The 25,643-nt window shown below is 42.5% G+C and overlaps 1 protein-coding gene across 8 annotated transcripts in view; it reads left to right on the top strand.

Annotated features, from left to right (window-relative positions):
* XPNPEP3 (X-prolyl aminopeptidase 3) overlaps window positions 1–24,780 on the top strand; it is a 51,989-nt gene extending 27,209 nt beyond the window's left edge. For 7 of the 8 annotated variants that reach the window (XM_021091465.1, XM_021091467.1, XM_021091471.1 and 4 more), the window contains 7 exons: window positions 251–453; window positions 4,876–4,938; window positions 5,761–5,874; window positions 10,866–10,951; window positions 18,206–18,386; window positions 19,716–19,836; window positions 21,596–24,780. In XM_021091465.1, coding sequence (XP_020947124.1) covers window positions 251–453; window positions 4,876–4,938; window positions 5,761–5,874; window positions 10,866–10,951; window positions 18,206–18,386; window positions 19,716–19,836; window positions 21,596–21,762 — 935 coding nt within the window. In that variant the 3' untranslated portion in view covers window positions 21,763–24,780. The remainder of the gene's footprint in view (window positions 1–250; window positions 454–4,875; window positions 4,939–5,760; window positions 5,875–10,865; window positions 10,952–18,205; window positions 18,387–19,715; window positions 19,837–21,595) is intronic. The other variant, XM_021091468.1, reaches the window with a different exon arrangement.

Below are 25,643 nucleotides of genomic sequence, written 5' to 3'. Positions count from 1 at the left end.
TAGCTCACAGCAACGCCGGATCCTTAACCCACTGAGCGAGGCCAGGGACCAAACCGCAACCTCATGGTTCCTAGTCGGATTCGTTAACCACTGAGCCACGCGGGAACTCCCAATGACGTTAGTCTTAAGAGAGCTTGTGCTCCACGCTTTAGAGTTCTACACTACACAGCTTATAGTTTTGACTCTTGTTCAAGTCATGATGTGACAGGTGGAATTTTTTGTTGCTGTTTTGTTTGCAATCTGTTTTAAGCTGAGACCCATACTCTGTGGTATGACTGGACGAGGCCCTCGCACACGCAGCTCCACTGTGACTACATGCAGCAGCTGGCAGAGGTCAAAGCCAAGAGCAAGAACAAAGTTCGGGCTGTGCAGCCGCTGGTCCAGCGCCTCAGGCTGATCAAATCTCCTGCAGAAATTGAACGAATGCAGATTGCTGGGAAGCTGACCTCACAGGTAGGGTTCCTACTGAAACAGTTGCTTCCAAATGAAAAAATCTCAGCTCTTCGGGTTGAGTGGGCACATTAAGATTGTGTACCCAATGCAGTAATCTCATGGCACATAGACGTTTAGCTTCTACTTGGAGATTTACTGAATGTGTCTGCAGATTTGCTCAGTACCTGCAAGGCAAATCAGATGTCCTTTTCTTTTCTTTTCTTTTCTTTTCTTTTCTTTTCTTTTCTTTTCTTTTCTTTTCTTTTCTTTTCTTTTCTTTTCTTTCTTTCTTTCTTTCTTTCTTTCTTTCTTTCTTTCTTTTCTTTCTTTTCTTTCTTTTCTTTCTTTTCTTTCTTTCTTTCTTTCTTTCATTTTTTTGCTCTTTAGGGCTGCACCCGTGGCAAATGGAAGTTCCCAGGGTAGAGGTTGAATCGGAGCTCCAGCCTCTGGCCCATGCCACAGCCACAGCAACTTGGAATCCGGGCCATGTCTGCGACCTACACCACAGCTCATAGCAACGCCGGGTCTTTAACCCACTGACGACAGGGATCGAACCCACATCCACATGGATACTAGTCGGATTCATTTCTGCAGCACCACAACGAGAACTTCCCAGATGTCTTTGAATAAGGTATAAAACCAGGTTTTACAGTATTCTGATCACACTGTTACCTGTCTATACATAGTTATCCTGAGATTTTATTTTGGTGTTGTCCTAAAATTTAGAAGTATTATGTCTATGGTGTTGCCTTTATCTAGCAACTCAGTAATGACAACAGACAGGGAGATGGAGTTTGGCCTTGTTTTTCTTAAACTTCTAGCTGTCAGTGATTGTATTCCTTCAGTGTTCCCAATTCTGATATGGAATGTTTCTGGAAGATTTTTGGGTATTTGCGCACAATAGTTTCCTTAAGAATAGTTATGCTAAGAAAAGCAAAAACAAACAATAGAAACCAAACAAAGAATAGTTATGCTCTATTTCTGTGACTCAGCCCAAGTGAAAATTTTCCTTCTTTTGTGGACCAACCCAAATATAATTAGTGCCTGTGTATACTGATCCATTGGGTTGTGTTGTACTCAGATTTGGTATAATATAAGTAAAGGGCCTTGCCATTAGAGCTAAGTAACTCTTACAGACAGCTGGTATAATTTGTGGCAGAAAGAAAAGTGAGACGGGAGTCAGACTTTCTCCAGGGCTGATCTCGCCTGTGGCTGAGCGTATGTCCTGCCTGGACGTCTCTCCCTGAATTTCCTCTAAGTACGTAAACTTGGGCTCTGCCCTCCACCAGACCTGACTCTTCTGAATTCTTTTTCATGGTGAATAGTATCAATATCTACAGGTAGAAATATGGAAGTTACCTGCATGATTGCTTCTCCCCAACTAGATATATCTAATTATTTAGTCTCCAAGTCTACTCCATGTGGCAGAATAGTGGAGTGGAAAACAGACCTGGCTCTAAGTACCAAGCTGTGTTATTTTCACCTGTCCCTCGCTTGGTGGGACACTGAGTATGGCTTTGCTGTCTCCTTGCTTCCATTTTTTCCCCCCTTTTTAGGGCCACACCTGTGGCACATGGAAGTTCCTGGGCTAGGGATCAAACCGAAGCTGCAGCCACCAGCCTACACCACAGCCACAACAACACCAGATTCGAGCCGCATCTGCACCCTACCCCACAGCTTGCAGCAACGCTAAATCTTTAACCCACTGAGCAAGGCCAGGGATCAAAACTGCATCCTCATGGATACTAGTTGGGTTCTTAACCCGCTGAGCCACAATGGGAACTCCACATACTGAACACTTTGAGATGGGCCATAGTGTCGTGTCATCCCTCTGGCCAGAGTGCCCTTCTTCCTATTCTAACATCACCCCCATGGGGAACATACATGAAAAGCCTTTATGAAATTGGAGTTCCCTGGTGGTAAATAGGTTAAGAATCCAGCATTGTCACTGCTGTGGTGAGAGTTTGATCACTGGCCCCAGAACTTCCACATGCTGCAGGCACAGCCGAAAAATTATGAAATCATTTCTAAAATGCTTTTTCTCTCCACTCTCCTTTCTCCATAAACTACAGTATTCATGTTGTGCTCTGATTATGAAGTGCACAGAGTGTGAAATGCAAAGAAAACCCATTTTACATTTTTAAAGACTCAAAATACAGACACTTAAAAAGCACCTAGTGAAGAGGGTTACGTGTTAATCGGGCATATGGGCTACACTGTGAGAAGACAACCCTAAGAAGAAGGGATCTTTATAGACAGAATGTCACACACACAGTAAGGATAGGTGACACATACCATATGTACCCAGAGCATCTGTGAAGAAATGGGGTTGTAGGAGGCACACTGAGTAAAGCACCGTCAGCTATTTGCCCACCTGCAAAGCAAAAGGAACTTTTCTACCCTGTTTAGTCTGCAGTGTAAAAGGGCCATGACTTCAAAAATTCTCTGTAATATGCATTAAAGGTTTGAAAGGAAATTTATAAAATGACAACGAAATCCCTCTTTTACATCTATGAGCCTCACCAGAGCCACTACACTCCCCCCCCCCTTTTTTGGTTTTGTTTTAGTTTCATGATAAAAATGCAGGGCAAACTAGTTATTTATCAACATGTGCGTATATATACAAATCAGTAACCTTTAATTGTAATTGCTAATTCATTCAGTAAATACTTATTTTAAGGACTGCCTATGGTGCCAGGCACTGCTCTAGGTTCTAAGAACACAGTGAAACAGGCTCTCGGTGTGTCCCTGTCCTCAGTCAGTCTACATTCCAGTTGTAAACAAACAGGATGTGTAGTCATCTGGAATTTAATGCTGCGAAGAAGAATGAAGAGTGGAAGAGGGATAGGAGTTGCCTTGTGGTGCAGCAGGTTAAGGATCTGGCATTGTCAGTGCAGGAGCTGGGGTCACTGTTGTGGCACAGGTTTGATCCCTGGCCCAGGAACTTCCACATGCCATGGGTGCAGCCAAAAATAATAATAGTAAACAAACAAATAAATAAAAATATATGTTTTTTAAATGGAAGGGCATGGTGTGATGCAAAGTGCTAACTTGGATAGGATGGTCAGGAAAGGCCTTTCTAAGGATGGCATCTTTGAGGAAAGGTCAGACTGAGGAAAGGGACCAGGCCATGCAGATATTCCCATTTCATCCCACTTGCTTCTCTCTTGGGCTTTAAAAACCTTTTTTTTTTTTTTTTTTTTTTTTTTTTTTTTTTGTCTTTTTGCCATTTCTAGGGCCACTCCTGCAGCATATGGAGGTTCCCAGGCTAGGGGTCTAATTGGAGGTGTAGCCACCGGCCTACGCCAGAGCCACAGCAATGCAGAATCCAAGCTGCATCTGCGACCTACACCACAGCTCACGGCAACGCCGGATCCTTAACCCACTGAGCAAGGGCAGGGATCGAACCCACAACCTCATGGTTCCTCGTCGGATTCGTTAACCACTGCGCCACGACGGGAACTCCTGTCATTACCTTATATTAAGAAATGTTATTAAAAACATTCCTTCCACAATTCATTTGTTCTTAGACTGTAACGACTGGTGTAGTATCTTATAATCATATCCCTGTGTGACTGATTTGTCCCACAGACATTGGAAATTATGTAACTGGCCGCGTTTCCCTTCTCACATTGACTGCTGGAGAACTCGGGTTGATTTGCGGCCAGTCTGCCTTCGCCAGAGTAGTTGTCAGGATCATCATGGTGTGCCTTTCCCTTCGTTGTTTTGTGTCTTAGCGCCATTCCCCTCTAGCCTTGCCTTCTTTTTTTCTTTTTTTTTTTAAGTCTACCATGAATTTTATGCTATATTTTTGTATTTTATGTATCCATCTAAGCAAATCAAAATCCTTTTTGGAACAAGGTACAAGAATAGGAAACAGGTGTAACACGGCGATCACAGAATTATAAAGTCCTTGTGCTGTAGGCCAGTGGTTCTCACACTGGGGGGCAGGTTTGTCTCCCGGGGAAATTTGGCGATACCTGATTTTCACAGTTGGGGAACGCTCTTGTCATCCTGCAGTCAGCAGGACAGCCCCCAAACAAAGAATAACCCAGCCCAAAATATTGATACTGCCAAGGTTGGGAAACCCTGCCATACCCGAGACCAGTCCATCCATAATTTCATACATTCCAAGGCAGTAGAAGCATTTTATAAACAGAAATGACAATTGTGCTTCCATGTAGCTTACTCTAGTATACAGTCTATGTTCTAAGTGGGAAGGTTGGGTGCTGTTCCACTAAGTCTCTCATCAGTCAGCTATTCCTGAAAGCAGTATTTTCCCCTTGGGAAACCTATATTATCAGGCCTGCAAAGCCACAACGTCCGGTCGACAAAATTGGTGGAAAAGGTGCTTTCTATTTGAGATCCAGTATTGTGAATGTTTGAATAAGGAACATAGTTAAAATGAGACTAGGTTCTTTTCCTCCTCCGTTCTCGTTGCAGGCTTTCATAGAGACCATGTTTGCCGGCAAAGCCCCCGTGGAGGAAGGCTTTCTTTATGCTAAGGTGAGCTTTAAATGACTGGGAAAGTTGTGTTGGCGGCAGGTGTAATTTCATTGATTCGCATATGGCATCTGGTTAGCTTTCACAGAAGTGACCAGGATATCAGTAGAGAGGATTTGCTTCTTAAATGTCACTGGTAATTTATTAGATGAGTCAAAAATATGCAGAGCTATAATTCAATGGAGAAGATCACAAAGTGTAACAGATCAAGAAGGAAAGCCTTTCTTTCACAAAAGCGAGGTAGGAATAATACTGTATAAGTAACTGCAAAGGCAGAGAATCTGGGGTGGTGCTATACGAACCATTCTCCAGCTCCATCCTGGAATATATAATCAAATTGGTAGAATTTACCGTTTGCCTGGCATCTTTTCTCACGTTTCCAGAGCATGTAGCTTGGTAGCTATTTGAAAGGTTGAAAGTTGTAATTTAGAGCTGCTGTGAAAAATGCAGGCCGTATTCCAGTGTGGATCTGTAAGAAAAAACAAAATAGTGACGTGTAAAGTATCTGACTATCTCTGCACTCATCCCTGATCATAAGCATTCTGTGTTCTCTTCTGGACTTAACAGTTTGAAAATCTTAGGAAATTTAGAGCACTCGGAAGAAAAGAGCAGATGTGATAATAATGATGAACAGTAGTTGGGTGAGAATAAAAGACACAGACTAAAGTTATAGAGCATGAAAGTTTGGTTAAATGATGTGATGAGTAGTTTTCCATTAATAGCTTAAGCCCTTGAATGGAGGTATAGGCTGTTGAAGAGATCCTGGCTGGGGCAGCCCTGGGGAAATCCTTCCTCCAGTCATACCTTGCCGCCGTTGTTTTTCAGTTTGAATTTGAGTGCCGGGCTCGTGGTGCAGACATCTTAGCCTACCCACCTGTGGTGGCTGGAGGGAATCGGGCAAACACTTTGCACTATGTGAAGAACAATCAACTCATCAAGGTACAGGAAATGCCCTTCAGTGCTGATTCCACTGACCCCAGCGGCTTTAGTAGAAAACTAACCTCATGGTCCCCTAACCTTCAGCTTTCACAAACTAACTGGCATGTATAGATCACTCTGTTTATAAAATGTTTTTTGCAGACATTATCTCCGTTGATCCTCGTGTTAGCACCGTGAGACAGGCGCAGTTATTAAGATGCCTGTTTAATAGATAAGGAAAATAAGGGAGGAGGGAGTGAGAGGCACGGGGAGTCTGGGGTTAGTGGATGCAAACTATTGCATTTAGAATGGACGGGCAATGAGGTCCTGCTGTACAGCACTGTATATCCGGTCTGCACAGGGACCTGTATCGAGTCTCTCAGGAGAGACCATGGTGGAAGATGATGTAAGAAAGGGAATGCGTATCTATGTATGACGGGGTCACTTTGTGGTACAGCAGAAATTGGCACACCACTGTCAATCAACTATACTTTAAAAAAATGGGGGAAAAAATAGATGAAGGAAATAAAGTTTAAAACATTCACTGACTCATTAGTACAGAGCCAAGTATTCTACTCTAAAGCTTCTGCTCCACCCTTTCTCTAAGGGCTTGTGGCAACACTAGGCCAGGCATATTTGGGGAGCATACAGATTTTGTGAATATCTTATTAGCTGTAAGGGAACTTACTTTTTATGGTTCCCCCCCCCATGTGACTATACAAATAAATAGTTGTATATTCCTTTATTAAATCAACTTTTAATTATCTATTTTAATTTACAGTAAGTTCAAAAAATAAATATAGCACATATGAGGAGTTCCCATCATGGCTCAGCAGTTAGCGAACCCTGCGAGCATCCATGATCGATCCCTGGCGTCACCCAGTGGGTTAAGGATCTGGTGTTGCTGTGAGCTGCGGTGTAGGTCACAGATGCAGCTCAGATCTGGTGTTGTTATGGCTGTGGCATAGGCCAGCAGCTGTAGCTCCAGTACAACCCCTAGCCTGGGAATCTGCATATGCTGCAGGTGCTGCCCTAAAAAGACCAAAAAAAGTGCGTGCGTGCGTGTGTGTGTGTGTGTGTGCGTGTGTGTGTGTGTATTAAGTGTGAATGATTTAACTTTATTTTTTTTTTTAGTGAATACCCATGAACCAGTTACTCAACTCAAGAGCTGGATCATTACCAGTAATGTTACATCTGCTTATGTACCTTATGCTATTTGGTCCTGCTGCTTGCCTCCCATAGGTCACTGGCAGGTGTCCTAAATTTTTATTCATCATTCTCTTATTTTTTTTCAACAGTTTTTTTCACATAGACATGATTCCCCAAACAGTATTAATTAGTTCTGCTTGTTTGTGAACTGTATAAGTATTATGTACTGCTGTATATGGTTTGAGGGACTCACCTGTTTTTGTTTTTACTCCAGTATGATAATATAAATTTTTTCCCAAGTATTTGTATCTGTTTACACTTTTACCCTGAGTGAGGCCAGGGATCAAACCCGTATCCTAACGGACACTGTGTCAGCTTATTAACCTGCTGAGCCACAACGGGAACTCCAACATTCTTATACATTATTCATGGTATCTAAGTTATCAGGGTTGCCAGGGGAATACCTGATAATGGAATTGGTGGTAGGGTTGTGGAATATGCATATTTGCACTTTAATAGAACATACCAAACATTTCCAAAGTGATTATGTCAATTTATATTTCCACTCTTCCTGACACAGTTTGGTAGTTTATATTTTTCTACCATTTTGTCTTAAGTTTTTACTCATAGTATTGTCTTACCTTTTTATCTTCATTTTTCTTTTTTTCTCGTAGTTTATGTACGTTTTTACTTTCTTGATGTATTTTTTCCTTTTCCTCTTTTTCTAATAAATCTTAATAGACAGTTTCTTTAAAAAGTAAACACATATATTCCCAATGAACCAGCAATTTCTTTTATAAGTATTTTTCCAAGAACGATTAAGACATACGTCCAAAAAATGGCTTGTGCAAGAAGGTTGGTGGCAAGTTTGCTTCTAATAGTCCAGGAGTCCACAACTAGGATATTAGATAAAGAAACTGCCATGTAGTATGTTCTTAAGCTAAAAAGGAACATACTTGGAGTTCCTGTCGTGGCACAGCGGAAACGAATCCAACTGGGAACCATGGGGTTGAGGGTTCGATCCCTGGCCTTGCTCAGTGGGTTAAGGATCTGGCATTGCTGTGGCTGTGGCGTAGGCTGGCAGCTACAACTCCGATTAGACCCCTAGCCTGGGAACCTCCATATGCCGTGGGTGCGGCCCTAAAAGGACAAAAGACAAAAATAAAAAAAATGAAAATAAAAAAGAGCATACTTTACACTACCAACAACGTGAATGATTTCAAAAGCATCATGCCGAATAAAATAAGCCAGACACACAAAAGTTACAGACTATCTGGTTCCATTTATATCAAGACTTGAAGTAAGCAAAATTAATCTATGGTGATAAAAATCAGATCAGTGATTGCTTCTATTGCGGGTGTTACCTGGGTAGAGGCTTGAGGGCGTGGTTACCTGAGTATATGTTTGACCAAACTGACTTAACAATGTATACTTAAGATCCATGCTTGAAGTTCCCATCGTGGCTCGGTGGTTAATGAATCCGACTAGGAACCATGAGGTTCCAGGTTTGATCTCTGGCCTCGCTCAGTGGATCTGGTGTTGCCGTGAGCTGCAGTGTAGGTTGCAGATGCAGCTCGGATCCTGTGTTGCTGTGGCTCTGGTGTAGGCCGGCGGCTACAGCTCCAATTGGACCCCTAGCCTGGGAATCTCCATATGCCACGGGTGCGCCCCTAGAAAAGACAGAAAAAAAAGATTCATGCTGAGAAATCTCAGCAGAGTTTTGTTGGTTTGCATTAGTCTTTAAAAACCAGCTTCTCAAAAAAATAATAATAATAAATAAAATAAAATAAAAACCAGCTTCTCACATCATTAACGCCATTTTGTCTCTATTTATTATCTTATCACACGTGCCCTGGCTTTTTTTTTTTTTTTTTTTTTTTTTTTTTGTCCTGTTAGGGCTGCACCCACGGCATATGGATGTTCCCAGGCTAGGGGTCGAATTGGAGCTACAGCTGCTGGCCTCCGCCACAGCCACAGCAATGCAGGATATGCAGCTGCATCTGCCACCTACACTGCAGCCTGCAGCAATGCTGGTTTCTTAACCTACTGAGCGAGACCAGAGATCGAACCCCAATCCTCATGGATAGTAATTTGGTTCTTAACCTTTTGAGCCACAACAGGAACTCCTTCTTTTGTCTTTCATGTTTACATTTGCCTTCTCTGTCTCTCACATCCTAGGGGATTTTGGTAGGTTTTTCTTCCAGGAAACTAAATTTTCTCTTTGTTTGTCTAATCTACTACTTCAGCTGTCCATTGAGTATTTTATTTCAGCAGTTATTTTTATTTCCATTTGGTTCCTTTCAAATGTGCGTAGTTACTTTTAGTTGTCTCTTTTTTTATTGTGTTTTCTTTTCTCTCTCTCTCTGTTTTTTTTTTTTTTTTTTTTTTTTTTTTTTGTCTTTTGTCTCTTTTAGGGCCACACCCGCAGTATATGGAGATTCCCAGGCTAGGGGTCGAATCGGAGCTACAGCTGCTGGCCTACGCCACAGCCATATCAAAGCAGGATCCAAGCCACATCTGCGACTTACACCGCAGGTCACAGCAACGCTGGATCCTTAACCCACTGAGCGAGGCCAGGGATCAAACCTGCAACCTCATGGTTCCGACTAGGAACAGTCAGATTCGTTTCCACTGCGCCAAGATGGGAACTCCATTGTTTCATTTTTTAATGATTTTTATTTTTTAGTTGTCTCTTATTGCTTGTTAATTTTCATGATTACAATTTTTATCCCTTTAAGCATTTCATAATAGCTCTTCTGTGTCTGATAATTGCATTATCTGGAATCCTGGAAGATCTAAATTGGTATTTGTTGTTCTAGCTGACTCTCACTCAGATTGACAGCTTTTGGTGGTGAGCTCATATTTACTTGGTCTCTTGGGAAAATTCTGCAATCCCAAATGTGGGGAATATTCCCTCTAAATGGTATTTGCATATGCTTTTGCCAGACGAGAAATGGGTCCTAATGACCTTATTATCCCCCATGAGTGGTCTCGGTTAATGCAGGAATCTCCAGTTCATCTTCCTCACTTTGCAACACCTTTCCTATGTACTGTAACACTCATCACTAGTTTCAGTTCTGAGTTGTCTTTATGCAAGAGGAAAAAAGCCTTTGAGACAGATCTCCAAATCGCATTCATTCTTCTTGCCGTTATTATGTATGTACTTATTTGACCATTATTCTCCTATGTACAGTTCTGTGCTTTTTTAGATATGAATAAGATAAATACAAATACAAGTTTTCAATATAACATGAAAAGTAAGAGAAATATACCCAAAGGTATTTGTTTTGCTTTTGCTTGTTTTTGCCTCCACATTTATTTTGGTGGGGAGCATAAGGGGAAGTAATATTCTAAAGCCGAATGGTTAAGGGTAATTATATTTGAATAAAGGCCTTGGATAACAACTTATATAGAATTTTTTAAATTAATACTTATCGATAATGGTAACATTTATAATGTGCTGATATTTACCTTTAGTGCTTCAAACCCAAGCACTTTCTTTCCAGAGCCAGTATGTTTAACCACTATGCAGTGCTGTCTTTCTTGAGTCAATGTTAATTCATTTGAAAAACTTAGATGCTATTTCTTATGAGAAGGAACCAGAGAAAATTAGTCTTTAAATTAGAGCCTTTATATATATATATATATAAATTATTATAAATTATTATATATATAATATATATATAAATTATATATATAAATTAGAGCCTTTATATATATATATACATACATACACATGTGTGTATATATGTATGTATGTATATGTGTGAATATATAAAATGAAAGGCATAAGGAGTTTAAATTTAAGAAACGACAGACAGTCATAAAGTCACCCACTTTTCCTCATCTTACTTCTGTTGCAGGATGGGGAAATGGTGCTGCTGGACGGAGGTTGTGAGTCTTCTTGCTATGTGAGCGACATCACTCGTACCTGGCCTGTCAATGGCAGGTAGGGCTTCTGCAGATCCCATTGCTTCTTAGTAGCATGAGTGGAAATCTAAATGTATTTGAAATAAATGACTAAAGAATTATACAGGTTCCCTCTAGCTCAGGTTAACTGCCTTTACAAAGCTCCTGATTATTTTCTAAGACTGCTTCATTCACCATATCACAGGATCAGGCACCTAAAAATAGCTCGTTAACACACATGCTCACAGAATTCAAAGTTTTTATTTACCATTACAAAAGTAACATTTAGGATGTAGTAGAATAGTTTGGCCAGATTAACCCTCCACAGATAGTAGTTGTAGAATCTGGGTAAAGTATTAAAAACAAGTCATTTGAGGAGTTCCTGTCATGGTGCAATGGAAACAGATCTGACTAGGAACCATGAGGTTGCAGGTTCAATCCCTGGCCTTGCTCAGTGGGTTAAGGATCCAGCGTTGTCGTGAGCTGTGGTGTGGGTTACAGATGTGGCTCAGATCCCACGTTGCTGTGGCTGTGGCATAGGCCAGCAGCTGTAGCTCCGATTGGACCCCTAGCCTGGGAACCTCCACATGCAGCAAATGTGGCTCTAAAAAGCAAAATAATAAATAAATAAAAATAAAATAAAATAAAAACAAGTATTCGAGGGCACCGGTGAGCTTCTAAAAGCTGGGAGCATACCTCTCTCCTTGAAAGAAGAGCTGTAATGGTTAAGATGTAAGTGGTTAGAGAGTTTTGCTGAGAGTATTCCCCAGTCAATGCAGTTTAAGCAGCAGGAAGCCACAGCAGCCTGTTTGGTGTTAAAATGTCAAAGAACAGAGTTAGGTACTAGCAAACAACCAGAAAGATGGGGGGAGATCTTGGAAGAGGGTGTACTGCAGAAAAGGGGGAGCCCAGAATTTGCATATAAAATATTCTAAAATCCTTGGCTGATCACTACACTGTATGTTGGGGAAAGACTCCAGGAGGCTCAGCAAAACACTGGCAACCAGAATGTGAATGGACCGAGCAGAGATTTTAATTGCTTCCCACTAAGACAAGAGTTTGCAGTTTGAATCCAGCTGAGGTAACAAAAATCACTCTTCAGAAGAACATAACAGAATTTTAGAACCTCTGTATTTTACCATCCATAATTTTTTTTATTTTTTATTTTATTTACTTATTTATTTTTGTCTTTTGTCTTTTTAGAGCCACACTCGCGGAATATGGAGGTTCCCAGGTTAGAGGTCTAATTGGAGCTACAGCTGCCAGTCTACACCACAGCCAGAGCAAGGCAGCATCCGAGCTGTATCTGCGACCCACACCACAGCTCACAGCAACGCCAGACCCTTAACCCACTGAGCGAGGCCAGGGATCGAACCCGCAACCTCATGGTTCCTAGTCAGATTCATTAACCACTGAGCCACGATGGGAACTCTAATCATCCATGATTTCTAATATTCAGTTTAAAAAATCCCTAGACATAAGAAGAAGCAGGGAAATGTGACCCATAACCAAGAAGAATGTAGTCAGTAAAAACAGATCCGGAATCACCCTAGTGTTCCATTTAGCAGACAAGGACTTGAAGGCAGCGAACAGTAGATGTGCTCAGGAGTTCGGGGATAATATTAGCATAATGTGTGAACATATGAGGAATATCAGTAAGTGAAAAGCTGTAGAAAGAATCAGGGATTCTGGGAAGATGGCAGCAAAAAACAGTTTTTCAGTCTCTCCAGTTGTCAAATAAGAGCAGCTAGGGCAGCTAGGTAGCAAAACCAAACACTTGGCGATGGGGTATCACTAAAACCTCAGAATACAAACAGGAGTTCCCTGCTGACCTAGCCGTTAAGGATTCAGTGTTGTCACTGCTGTGGCTCAAGTTCTGCCTGAGACGAGTGAGAGGAAGGACTGAGATGATCCACATCAGAGTTAGGGAGAGGGGCTAAACTGGGGAAGATCAAAACAAGAGTTAGGGAGAGGGGCTAAACTGGGGAAGATCAAACCAAGAGTTAGGGAGAGGGGCTAAACTGGGGAAGATCAAAACAAGAGTTAGGGAGAGGGGCTAAACTGGGGAAGATCAAACCAAGAGTTAGGGAGAGGGGCTAAACTGGGGAAGATCCAAACCAAGAGTTAGGGAGAGGGACTAAACTGGGGAAGATAAAACCAAGAGTTAGGGAGAGGGGCTAAACTGGGGAAGATAAAACCAAGAGTTAGGGAGAGGGGCTAAACTGGGGAAGATCCAAACCAAGCTGCCGTATTTTTTTTTTTTACCACTACACCAAAACAACAGAAGATTACACTCTGTGAAGTTAAATAAATCTTTCCTAAATCTTGCTTCATTCTAAAAGTATAGGAGAATTAATTTCATATAAAATAAGCAATTGAAAAAGTATCTAGGGGAGTAGCTTGTGTGGCTCAGGGGGTTAAGGTTCTGGCATTGTCACCGCTGTGGCTCGGGTCGCTGCTACGGCATGGGTTCAATCCCTGGCCCAGGTACTTCCACATGCCTTGGATGCAGCAAAAAAGAAAGAAAAAAAAACCATCTAGGTTAAATCTCATACAAAGTTATTAAAAGCAAAAAGAGAACAAGGAGCAGCATAACATCCCTGCAGAAATGAAAGCATGCCAAGAAAACGGCTACAAAATAGATCAAAACAGTGGCCTACTGTTTTAAAACAAGCTAAAAATTTTTTAAGCAAATTATTCAAAACATGAAAGAACAACATAAATCAGAATTAGAAAATCTTGGTAATGAAGTGACAAACTCAAGAATTGAAATAAAGTTTAAAATCACTTCAAGAAAAAAGACTAGTCTGAAAGGTGCCCAGTAGCAATGAAGCACAAGAAACCTTAATAAGAAATAGAAGGTAAGGATAAACAACAGGGTCCTACTGGGACCTATATCCAATCTCCTGGGATAGACCACAACGGAAAAGAATTTTTTTTTTTTAATTTTTTTGTCTTTTTAGGGCCACTCCTGCAGCATATGAAAGTTCCCAGGCTAGGGGTTAAATCAGAGCTGTGGCTGCCAGCTTACACCACAGCCACAGCAACACCAGATCTGAGCTGAGTCTGCAACCTACACCCAGCTCATGGCAATGCTGGATCCTTAACCCATGAGGCCAGGGATCAAGCCTGCATCTTCACAGATACTAGTCAGGTTCATTACTTCTGAGCTACAACGGAACTCCAGGAAAGACTATTTTAAAAAAAGAATGTATATATGACTGAGTCACTTTACTGTACAGCAGAAATTGACACAACATTGTAAATCACCTCTACTTTATTAAAACAAAAATAAATAGACCGTGAAAGGGAAGAAAACTTTTAAAAGTCAAATGAAATAAAAAGAGAAAAGATTACAAGAAAAATGGCAAATATTAACAATAGGCAAAGAGGTTGGAACATACACATAAAGGAAGCCCTAGGGAAGAAAACCAAAGCAAGGAAACAGAACAAATACTAAAACTAATTGAGTAAATTTTTCCTGAAATTAATTTAAAAAAAAAATTGAAACTACTTTTAAAAGCGCATACCATGTACCTGAAAATAACATCCCAGAAAAAAAAAAACAACACCCAGACATAGTACATGTAGTAAAATTATGAACCTGCAGGGAAAAGAAGAATTCTAGAAAAAAAGAAGAGTACATGATTTATAAAGGAAAAGAACCAGACTGACATTAGACTTTCCAAAAAAAAACAGCAGTGGGAACCAGAGCTTTTATCTACAGCAAGAGAAACTTTCAGCTCTACAGGGTACAGATTCTTACATGGGAACTCAAAGAATATTACTCCCGTGAATTTGCTGGAGCTATTGTGATAAGAAATGAAAGAGGAGCTAAAAATTCTACAGATATCAAAAGGATAATGACATCAACAACTAGGGGTGTTCATCATTGTTAGTCATTGAAGAAAATGTACATTAAACCTCCAAGCATCCGTTAGAATGGCTGAAATGAAAGAGACCAACCATACCAAGTATTGGCAGTGATACAGTGCAGCTGGACAAAAACACTTGCACAAGAATATTTGTAACAGTTTTATCTGCAATAGCCCAAAACTGGAAACAACCTAAATGTCCATGAGTACACAAATTTGTGGACTATTCATATAATGAAATGCCATTCAGCAATAAAAAGGTGACAAACTATCTATCAAAATAACACCACCATGGGAGTTCCTGTTGTGGCTCAGTGGGCCAAGAACCTGACATAGGGTCCCTGAGGATAGGGGTTCGATCCCTGGCTTTACTCACTGGGTTAAAGATCGGGGAGTTGCTGCAGGCTGCAGTGTAGCTAGGTTGCAGATGTCTTGCTGTGGCCATGGCGTAGGACGGCAGCTGTAGCTCCCACTCAGCCCCTAGCCTGGGAACTTCCATATGCCGCAGGTGCACTCGTAAAAAGGAAAAAAACCAAAAAAACAAAAATAAAAAAACACCACGGACATTATGCTGAATGAAGGAAACTGAACATAAAAGAGTACATATTGTATGATTCCATTTATTTTGTATCCTGGAATCGGCAGAACTAAGGTAAAAATAGTCCTTGTTTCCCTCTGAAGGTGAAGGTATTGCTTAGAAATGAGGAACTTCCAAGGGGGGAATGGCAGTGGTAGGGATCTGGATCCAAGTTGTCCAGAGAAACAGAACCACCGAGATACACATTTGTGTGTATATGTAGTAGTTAGGTAGGCTGATTGATTGATTTTAAGGAGTTGGCTCATGTGGTCAGAGAGACTGGCGTTTCCCAATTTTGGAGGGAACTGCAGGCTAGAATCGCAAGCAAGAGTTGCTGTTATAGTCTCGAGGCAGAATTCTTTCTCCAGCATAGAAGGTCGTTCTGGCATTTGAATTTTTTTAGTGTTAGGCTACCTCTTGATCCATGTTTCAGCCACCAACCAAATAAATTGTAGAGCCTTTCTGACCCCTGGAGCTTCAACCTGGAATCCAGAACCTCTCCTTAGTGGACCTCTTGCAGTAAATTCGGCCTGATCCAACTTTATGTCCCTTCCATACCTTAATAGCCATTCCTACCGATAGTCCCAGATGTTTGTCTATGTAAATAGGAAACGTCATGCAGTGCATCTCGTCATGGGTCACACTTTGTACCTAACTTTTTAGGACCTGCTGGAAGTAGCATCTAGTTATAGGTCTAGAAGCAGCTGCTCAGAGGAGATACCTGTAGGTTCTCAGTCAAAACAGGGTTAGCATCCTCAGACCAGGGTTAGAAGGGCTGCTGCTTCTAGCAAAGAAGACTCAGCAGAATTTAGGGATTCAATAAATGTCCCCACGCTCCTCATCATCAGCATATCCACTTGTCAGAATTGCAGACCTCGGTTTGCATTTCACTGTATGTAAAATTTATATTAGAAAAGGGATTGTTGGAGTTCCCACTGTGGTGCAGCATCTCTGCAGGGCACATGTGCACCTTGGGTCGAAACTGCAGCTCAGATCTGATCCCTGGCTCAGGAACTCTACATGCCCAGGGTGGCCAAAAAAGAAAAAAAAAAAAAAAAAGGAAAAAGGGAGTTCCCGTCGTGGCTCAGTGGTTAACGAATCCAATGTGGAACCATGAGGTTGCGGGTTCGATCCCTGCCCTTGCTCAGTGGGTCAAGGTTCCGGCGTTGCCGTGAGCTGTGGTGTAGGTCGCAAATGCGGCTCAGATCTCACATTGCTGTGGCTCTGGCGTAGGCTGGCATCTACAGCTCCAATTAGACCCCTAGCCTGGGAACCTCCATATGCTGCAGGAGCGGCCCTAGAAAAGGCAAAAAGAAAAAGGAAAAAGAATTGTTAAAAAATGTTTAGAACTACTGTGGTAGGTGGAGTATGGGTACATTCATCAATGATAGAAACGTTAACAGTGTTGACAACAGCTGAACCTGAGAGATGGGTGTGTTGTATTTAACCATTACATTGTTGTGTTTAAACCATTCTTATTAGGGGACATTTAGATGTATCTATTATAATTATTTAAAAAATCACAGTGAACAGTTTTGTATATTCAGCTTTTTTATGAAAATCAAGTATTTTGTCAGGATGGACTCATAGAGTAGAATTGCAAATGCAAATTTTATGAGCATCTTTTGCTTGCATGGGGTCATACCTGGAATATGGAAGTTCTCGGGCTAGGGGTCCATATCAGAGCTGTAGCTGCCAGCCTACACCACAGCTCATAGCTTCGCCGGATCCTTTAACCCACTGAGTGAAGCTAGAGATTGAACCTTCATCCTTATGGGTACTAGTTGGATTCTTAGCCCACTTAACCACAACAGGAACTTGGAAATTTTACGAGCATCTTTAATACCATTAATTTAACTTGCTGTACTAGTTTGCAGTCCCATCAACAATGTGTAAAAACACATGTATCACTCCAGCTTGATTTTTTTTTTCTCTCATTTTTCCCCATGATTGCTAAAGAAATTATTCTTTTTTTGTGGCCGTACCTATAGCATACAGAATTTTCTGGGCTAGGGGTCGAATCAGAGCTGTAGCTGCCAGCCTGCACTATAGCTCATGGCAATGCCAGATACTTTAAATTGCTGAGCAAGGCCTGGGATCGAACCTGCATCCTCATGGATTCTAGTCAGGTTCTTAATCCGCTGAGCCACAACAGGAATTCCAAAGAAATTATTCTAAGGGCAGCTAGAAACTAGTGAGTTACTGGTAGCCAAAGTATTGACTGATGTATCCCATGACATCTGCCTCACCAATAAGAAGCGGATCCTTAGGATCTGGGGTTTTGTTTGGTTGGTTGCTTTTTGTTTGGTTTTTCTTTAATGGTTTAAAAAAAAAAAAAAATGGAAAAGAGGAGTTTCCGCTGTCTAGCAGTGGATCAGCAACGTCTTGGGAGCTCTGGAACATGGGTTCAATCCCCAGCCCCGCACAGGCGATTAAGGAGGATCTGGCCTTGCTGCAGCTGGGAACTGGCCCAGGAACTGATCCTGGCCTGGGAACTCCGTATGCTGCGGAACAGCCAAAAAAGAAAAAGTGAGGGTGCGCTTGATCTGGCCCTCTGACTGCATTCTTGTCTGGGTGCCTCTTCTAGCCCCACCCGGGGTGTATCAGCTGACTGTGTGAAGGGGAGACTGTTGTTGCTGCCCCAGCTTGAAGGATTATTGCTCTTCTTTTTGAGCATCTAGACACGATTAAGGTCCTGTCATTAATGATGTATTGGTACTAACTAAATATCAACAATGCCCCATCATCTATGCCTTGGAGTTTTTCTAATCAAACTTACAGGCAAACTTCCTACAATGTAAGATAGTTCCAAATTCAAGTTCTTTGGTTTTCCTGTCCCCAGGTTCACGGCACCTCAGGCAGAACTCTATGAAGCTGTTCTGGAAGTCCAGAAAGATTGTCTGACCCTCTGCTCCCCTGGAACAAGCTTAGAGAACATCTACAGCATGATGCTGACACTGATAGGACAGAAACTTAAAGAGCTGGGAATCATGAAGAACATTAAGGAAAACAATGCCTTCAAGGTACTTCACTTCTTTTTGACCCTAGTTCTTATTTATTTATTTATTTATTTTTTGGTCTTTTTTAAGGCCGCACTCACAGCACATGGAGGTTCCCAGGCTAGGGGTCAAATCGGAGCTGTAGCCACTGGCCTACACCACAGCCATAGCAACGCCAGATCTGAGCCTCGTCTGTGACCTACACCACAACTCACGGCAACACCGGATCCCCACTGAGCAAGGTGAGGAATTGAACCTGCATCCTCATGGATAATAGATTCATTTCTGTTGAGCCCCAACAGAAACTTTTGACCCTGGTTCTTAAGAACCCCTGATGTGCTGCTTTGTTTTTATCCCATGTAGAGCTGATGAGACTTAGAAATGGTGATTTGGCTTCTTCACCTGTAAGAGGGACCTTTCTGAACATGGATTAAAAACAAAAGGTTCAGTATTTATTTCTCCCAGAAGATGGCAGCACCTTCTGGTTCATTGCATACTGCATAACTAGCTCAGTCTTCAGAAAACATGAAATGAAGTCTGGTGCAGACAGGGTGGAAAAGGACATAGAAAGAAGAGGTTGACTCTTAATCCTTTTGTAGTGATTTTGAAAAGACAGGGGTTGAAGGGAGGGTGTGTGTTGCTTCAGTAGCATTGTTGAGACTTTTAACACTATCCTCAGTTGCCACGTCTTTCGTGAATTTCATCTGCATCCAAAATACGATGGTGTTCGATAAAAATTGAAAGCCTCAGCTTTAAATCAAGGTGCCAGGTGGTCAAGCCAAACAGACCGCTAAAGGCATCTCCTATCTCCAAGTCTGGCTACCAGAGTTTAGTTTATCAATAGGAAGGAACCTATAAACTCCTCTGGTTCACAACAGCAAATCTTTAATTAACAGAAATATCCAAGCTGGTAAATACCTAATAATTACTGTGCTATTTGAAGTTTCATGCCTACTCCACAAGTTGCTGTGAGATACCTGGGGTCTCCAGAGGAGGCTTCCTGAGAGGGGACGCATGAGCATCAAAAAGAGAACCCTTCCAACATAATTGTCTTCCCTTCCCCAGGAAAAGAGATTTTCATTTGCCATGGTCACTCCTGGGGCTGCCCCAAGTTAGCGTGTATGTAGTGTACTAAATGGCAGGAGCCGAAATGTGGATTAGTTAGAATGCGGTTGGCAGGATTGAACATACCAGCTGGCAGTTTTCAGGTCTCTTAAGCGTGAGCCCAAGGATGGATTAAACAGAAGTGGTGGGAGGGTGGAGAATTAGCACACCGCTGCCTGATTTACGCATGCCCAGCTTTCTCCTTAAGGGGTCCTTGCTCTTTTAACGCGGCGGCAACATCTTCTCCAGGCTGCTCGAAAATACTGCCCGCATCACGTTGGCCATTACCTCGGGATGGATGTCCACGACACCCCAGACATGCCCCGCTCCCTCCCTCTGCAGCCTGGTATGGTGATCACAGTGGAGCCAGGTAAGCGGAGATGCGCGAAGCCCCCAGCCCCCTTGGGAAACATGGTTTTGGTGTCAGGTAGAAAGGTAAACACTTTATTTTCCCCTGAACCAGTGTAATTAAATTGAGAGAGACAGAGAAAATGAACCTCTCCGGTGTAGAAGGGCCCCACCCTGAGCTTTTTATTTAACATCATGCAGTTTGTTTAATTCGACTTCTCCAATAAATAAGTGATGGGGAATACTTTCTATAAGTAAATATTAAGACATACATCTTTCTTTAACCCTGCCTTTGCCAGGGCCCGTCTGGCAGTGGGCTTTCACACCTGCGAGTTCCCCCGTGCTTTCCTGCGGAGACGCTCAGACTCCCCATGCCCTTGGTTGCAGCTCCTCTGCAAGCTGCGTTGAACTGCCTGCATTTTTCCACTTTTTAGTATCCAGATCCTTTTTCCTAAGCATCAGAGAAAGCCGGCAGTCTGATGGCTTCCCTGGAATGATGTGGGCATTGGGCAGAATTCGGTAGGGAAGTGGTGGGGGGTGAAGTCGGTTTTAAACACTGATGCTCTTTCTGTCATGAAAGCAGATCTCAGTCTTAGATTTCAAGTGTTTTCACCTCTAAATTGTGTAAGTTATAGCTGGGACACATCTTTTATGCCCTCCTTTGAACCTAGGCATGCGTTATGTACCAATGTGGCCTTATGTACCAATTTGTCTGGTCGAGTCGGTACCTGGGTGCCTCCTTAGACTTTGACTACGTTTTCCTTTGCTGGTCTTTTTCTCCTTCTCACAGAGCAGCATCTGTGCGTATAGAGAAGGAGGTTTACATTTTCTTTAATATGAAAAGACCAGGTGTCTGTCTGACTTCATGATTAGAAAGGGAACCTTGGCCTCTGAGAATTTTTCAAATGTTCATTCAAGTCCTCCTTCTTCCCTCTTTAAATCGTGTACATCAGTTACATTTGTGACATATTTGAGTATTTTTTGCAGCCTCTGGTTGCTGAAGCTAATATTCTCTAAATTAGTGTTATTTGTTTTTGTTTTTTTCCTTTTTAGGGCCGCACCTGAGGCATATGGAGGTTCCCAGGCTAGGGGTCAGATCGCAGCTACAGCTGCCAGCCTACACCACAGCCACAGCCACACAGGATCCTAGCCACTTCTGTGACCTACACTATAGCTCACAGCAACACCGGATCCCTAACTCACTGAGGGAGGCCAGGGATCAAACCCACAACCTCCTGGTTCCTAGTCGGATTTGTTTCTGCTGCGCCACGACGGAAACTCTGAAATAAGTGCTATTTAAATACACTTTTAAATGCCTTATGTTTTTATTTTAGCAAAGTGCCCTTTTTCCAGGGGACAGTTAGGCAGAGAAAGAATGCATTTATAGAATCTACTGGTTCCCAGCATATATTGACATACTCATACATTAAGTAACTTTGGTGGCCTGTTTGAGCCACTAGAACATGATAGAATCATGATCAATATTATTGTAGTTGTATAGATCGTATAGTCTAATATACAGAATAACTATAACAAGAGTTCTGGTAATGATAGGCAACATTTACCGACCATTTATGTGCCAGACTTTTTATATATGTTATATATATACACATACATATGTATAATTGTCTCATTTAATCTCCACATCTCTTTTAGGTGGGTACCGTTAGGACCCAGGCTTTACAGATGAATTGTAATCCAGAGAGGTTAATTGACTTGCCCCAAATCATACAGTTACTGCCATTTATGAATAGACCATTCTACTTTTTTATACTTCCCAGGTATTTATATTCCGGAGGATGACAGAGATGCCCCCGAGAGGTTTCGCGGTCTTGGTGTTCGAATTGAGGATGATGTGGTGGTGACTGAGGACTCACCTCTCATCCTCTCTGCAGATTGTCCCAAAGAGATGAACGACATCGAACAGATATGCAGTAGGGCCTCTTGACCCTCGTTGCAGCCCACACGCATCTCAGGTTCAGGAGGGGTGGACGCTGCCATCTGTGGACATGTGCTTTCTGGGGGTCTCTCTGTGTATATTTATACACGTGTTCCACTGGGGAGAGCAGCTGTATGACTTTGTAATTGTGTGTGTTATCTTTTTTGTTTTCTGTACCTAAAAATCCAGAAAGTTGAGATTTTGGACTGTATGTTACTGCAACTTCAGCAACATTAATTCTGTGGAATTAATGACCCAGACATGTTTAATTTTAAGATGTAAAGAAAGGAAGTTCCCGTTGTGGTTCAGTGGGTGAAGAACCCACCATAGTGTCCGTGAGGATGTGGGTTCCATCCCTGATCTCTCTCAGCGGATTAAGGATCCAGCGTTGCCACAAGGTGCAGCATAGGCTACAGATGCAGCTCCGATCCCGTGTTGCTGGGGCTGTGGTGTGGGCCAGCAGCTGCAGCTCCGATTCAGTCCCTAGCCTGGGAACGTCCACATGCTCCAGGTGTGGCCGTTAAAACAACAGCAACAAAAAGACGTAAAGAAAGCTCTTGGTTACTTAGTCTGTGCATTCCAGTTTAGCACATTTAACCACAGAAAATTCTCTTTCCAGTCCTTCCCTTTCTGTGCTTTTCCTGAGGTCCACCTAATACAAGATGGTTGTGTCTTGCTTCTGTCCTGAGCTAACCACCAAGGTCTTTGCCGACTCTAAAAGCCGCCCCTGTGATTGTGGGCGGCCAGTAGGTACCGTCCATGACACCTGCCTACCCATTCGGGAGCCCAGGGATCTCCCAGAGCCATGTGAGCTCCAGGGACTTGTGTCCTGCAGTCCCCACCATTCAGCCGCTGTCCAGATTCCAGCAACACTGGCTCTCGCAAAAAACAGTTTTAAGCCTTTCTTACGATTTGGTTGCCTAGGACCTGGAAGGTATTTAGATTTTTAGATAATGAGGAAAGAGATGGAAGAGAGAGAAAAGTATGTTTGTGTCTGCTATAGGTCCAGGCCACCTCCGTCTGTTCTCGACCTAAAGATGATTCCTGCCCCAGGCACCATGCTTTCTTCATAGATTCTTGATGCACTGACCCTCAAAGCTGCTTCCCTGGCCAAGGGCAGGTCCTCTGCTTACCCTGTTAAAGTCAGAGGAATGGCAGCCAGTATTCAGAGACATCCTGGTTATCATTCTGTGATTTCCTCTAGTGCTGATAAAAACAAGATATGGAGCTCACTCAGCACCTGTGATGCTTCCTTTCTTGGACGTTAGCACTGGTAGGGCAATGGTCAAAGACCTCTCTCTCGGTCAGCACAGCATCGGATGCGGTTATGTTAAACCCAGTTTGCAAAGTGAACAGGGCTAAGTTACTGTGGGTGGTTAATTTGAGAGCTTGTGGCATAGAGGGCAGCCTTGAGAACTAGCGTGTTCACCTCCTTTAGACCTGAATACCAGCCCAAGATGCATAGAACATGCTGATTGTTAAAGCATAAATTCTAAGATTTTTAAGAATCTGTTTGCCTTACGGAAGAACAGGTTAGGGGATTAACACGCGGCAGTTCTGTGCAGTTTCCCCATCTTGTCAGAACGACCCCAGGTAGGCCCGCAGTGACGTCGTCAGGAGGCAAAAATAATGTTGTGAACCAAAGTGACACAAATTGTGTCCTGGGGGTGCTCACCCAGGAGTACTTGACTTTGCTAAGCAGCTATGGATGGATGGCTGCACAGCTGGAGTCGTCATCCCGTGCCTGCCCTCCTCGCCTCCCTCCAGCTTCTCAGTCCTGTGTTAGGCTCTAAAAGAAGAGGACCTGAAAGAAATCCACAGCTCTGGCTCTGTAATCCTAAAATGAGGCGTTTCCTTTTCTTTCTGTAAATCATCTTCTGTGGTCTTCAGCTTTCTAGCTAAAGGTCTAGGTGGCTTTCGTGAGTAGCAGCCTACTTGGACCCGAACAGACTTCTTCCAGCTGGGTTTCTGGTAGGTTCTGGAGGTGTTGCAGGTCGCACGGATTGGCTGTTGTGGAATTCTGGTGATTTGTAGTCCCTGACCCAGGTATGTTGTCTTTTGAGTCCCCGGTTAACCACAGCAGCCAACATTTGCATCAGACTATCAGAACCTTCAAGAAATGACATAGTGAACATCTCAGAGCAGTGTTTTAGGGACTGTCTGATAATATTCAGGATTTGTTGAGCAGAAAATTCTACACAGTGCAGAAATCTCATTCATTCTTAGCCGTACCACAGACATACCCGCAGTTCTATGTCTCAGCATAATAAATACTTCATATATACATCAGGCTCTCCTAATGAAAACCTTAATTTTAAAGAAGTGTTTCAGGAGTTCCCGTCATGGCTCAGCGGAAACAAATCTGACTAGCATCTGTGAGGACGCATGTTCGATCCCTGGCCTCGCTCAGTGGGTTAAGGATTGGGCGTTGTGTTGAAACTAAGTGAGGGGCCAGGATGGTGACAGCCTAAAGGACTCTGTTTGGAAGAGGTTTTTAATGGTATTTATTAATTTTTTTATTTTTTAAAATGTTTGCTTCCTGAAGTGGGATCTGTAGTCCAAAGCTTAAGCTGATGGGTTAAGTTTTAAGCCTGGGCAAATATACTTCAAGCTGAAGTGTTTTAAGAATCCTAATATGAGAAGGTGAATACATCATTCTTCCCTGGTGGGGGGCGAGGGGGCAGAATTCCATTGTCACAAAGCAGGTGGCTCTCCCTGGCTGCTCTCCCCCCTCCCTGTAGGTCCCCGAGGAACTCGGGGTGAGCGTCAGTATTATTCAGATCATGGGTCCTCACTGAAACCAAGGCCTCCTGGGGTGTGTGCTTCGTGAGGTTTTGAGAGAACTGCAGTTTTCATGAGCATTTCTTAATGCTTTGTATGACTTTTGTGCAATTATAGAAGTTCAATTTGAACAAAATGCTGTTACTTTTTACGGCCCTATCGACTAAAGCTAGATAAGTTATTCCCTAACAAGGGAGGAGCCTTTGTTACTGTCATTTTAAAAATAAACTACAAAACAACAAGAGAGTGTATGGTTTGTGTGTGTGTTTAATTTTCACATCTGGAGTTTATAGCTTTAAAGGTGATACCATTTTGTTTTACAGAATATTTTACTTTACAAAAGTATCCGTCAACGACTGTCACAAAATCATGATAGCAGACTTGAGATAGTCTTATCAGTCTTATCAGTCACTGACGGGGAAAAACCACTGGATTAGATTGACTCAAGGATCTAACCTGTAACATGGTGACTGCAGTTGCTAACATTGTATTGGATAATTGAAATTTGCTAAGAGAGTAGAACTTAAAATATTCTCACCAAAAAGTCAATATATGAGTTGATGAGTGCATTAATGAACTGGGGTATCTTTTCACAATGTGTACGAATATCAAGTCATTCCAAGGTACACTTGACATATCTTGCATGTTTGTCAGGTACAGCTCAAGAAAGCTCTGTCGGGAGTTCCCATCATGGCTCAGTGGTTAACAAATCTGACTAGGAACCATGAGGTTGCGGGTTCGATCCCTGGCCTTGCTCAGTGGGTTAAGGATCCGGCCATGAGCTGTGGTGTAGGTCGCAGACGCAGCTCAGATCCCGAGTTGCTGTGGCTCTGGCGTAGGCTGGCGGCTACAGCTCCGATTAGACCCCTAGCCTGGGAACCTCCACATGCTGTGGGAAGCGGCCCTAAAAAAGGCAAAAAGACAGGAAAAAAAAAAAAAAGTCTCCGTCAGAGGAAGGGTTGACTTCCCACAAAACTGGTGCCGGCTCTCCAGACAGCCCTGTAGCATTCAGGACAGTACTAGAGCCATGAGCATTTTATGAAGGAGGAATTTTGCAGAATTGTAGCTATGTGAACTTTCTCGATGAGCCGTATAAAGAATCCTTTTCC

This window comes from Sus scrofa, chromosome 5 (genome assembly GCF_000003025.6).
Source record: "Sus scrofa isolate TJ Tabasco breed Duroc chromosome 5, Sscrofa11.1, whole genome shotgun sequence".
NCBI lineage: Eukaryota > Metazoa > Chordata > Mammalia > Artiodactyla > Suidae > Sus > Sus scrofa.
This window is presented reverse-complemented; position numbering and strand designations above follow the sequence as displayed.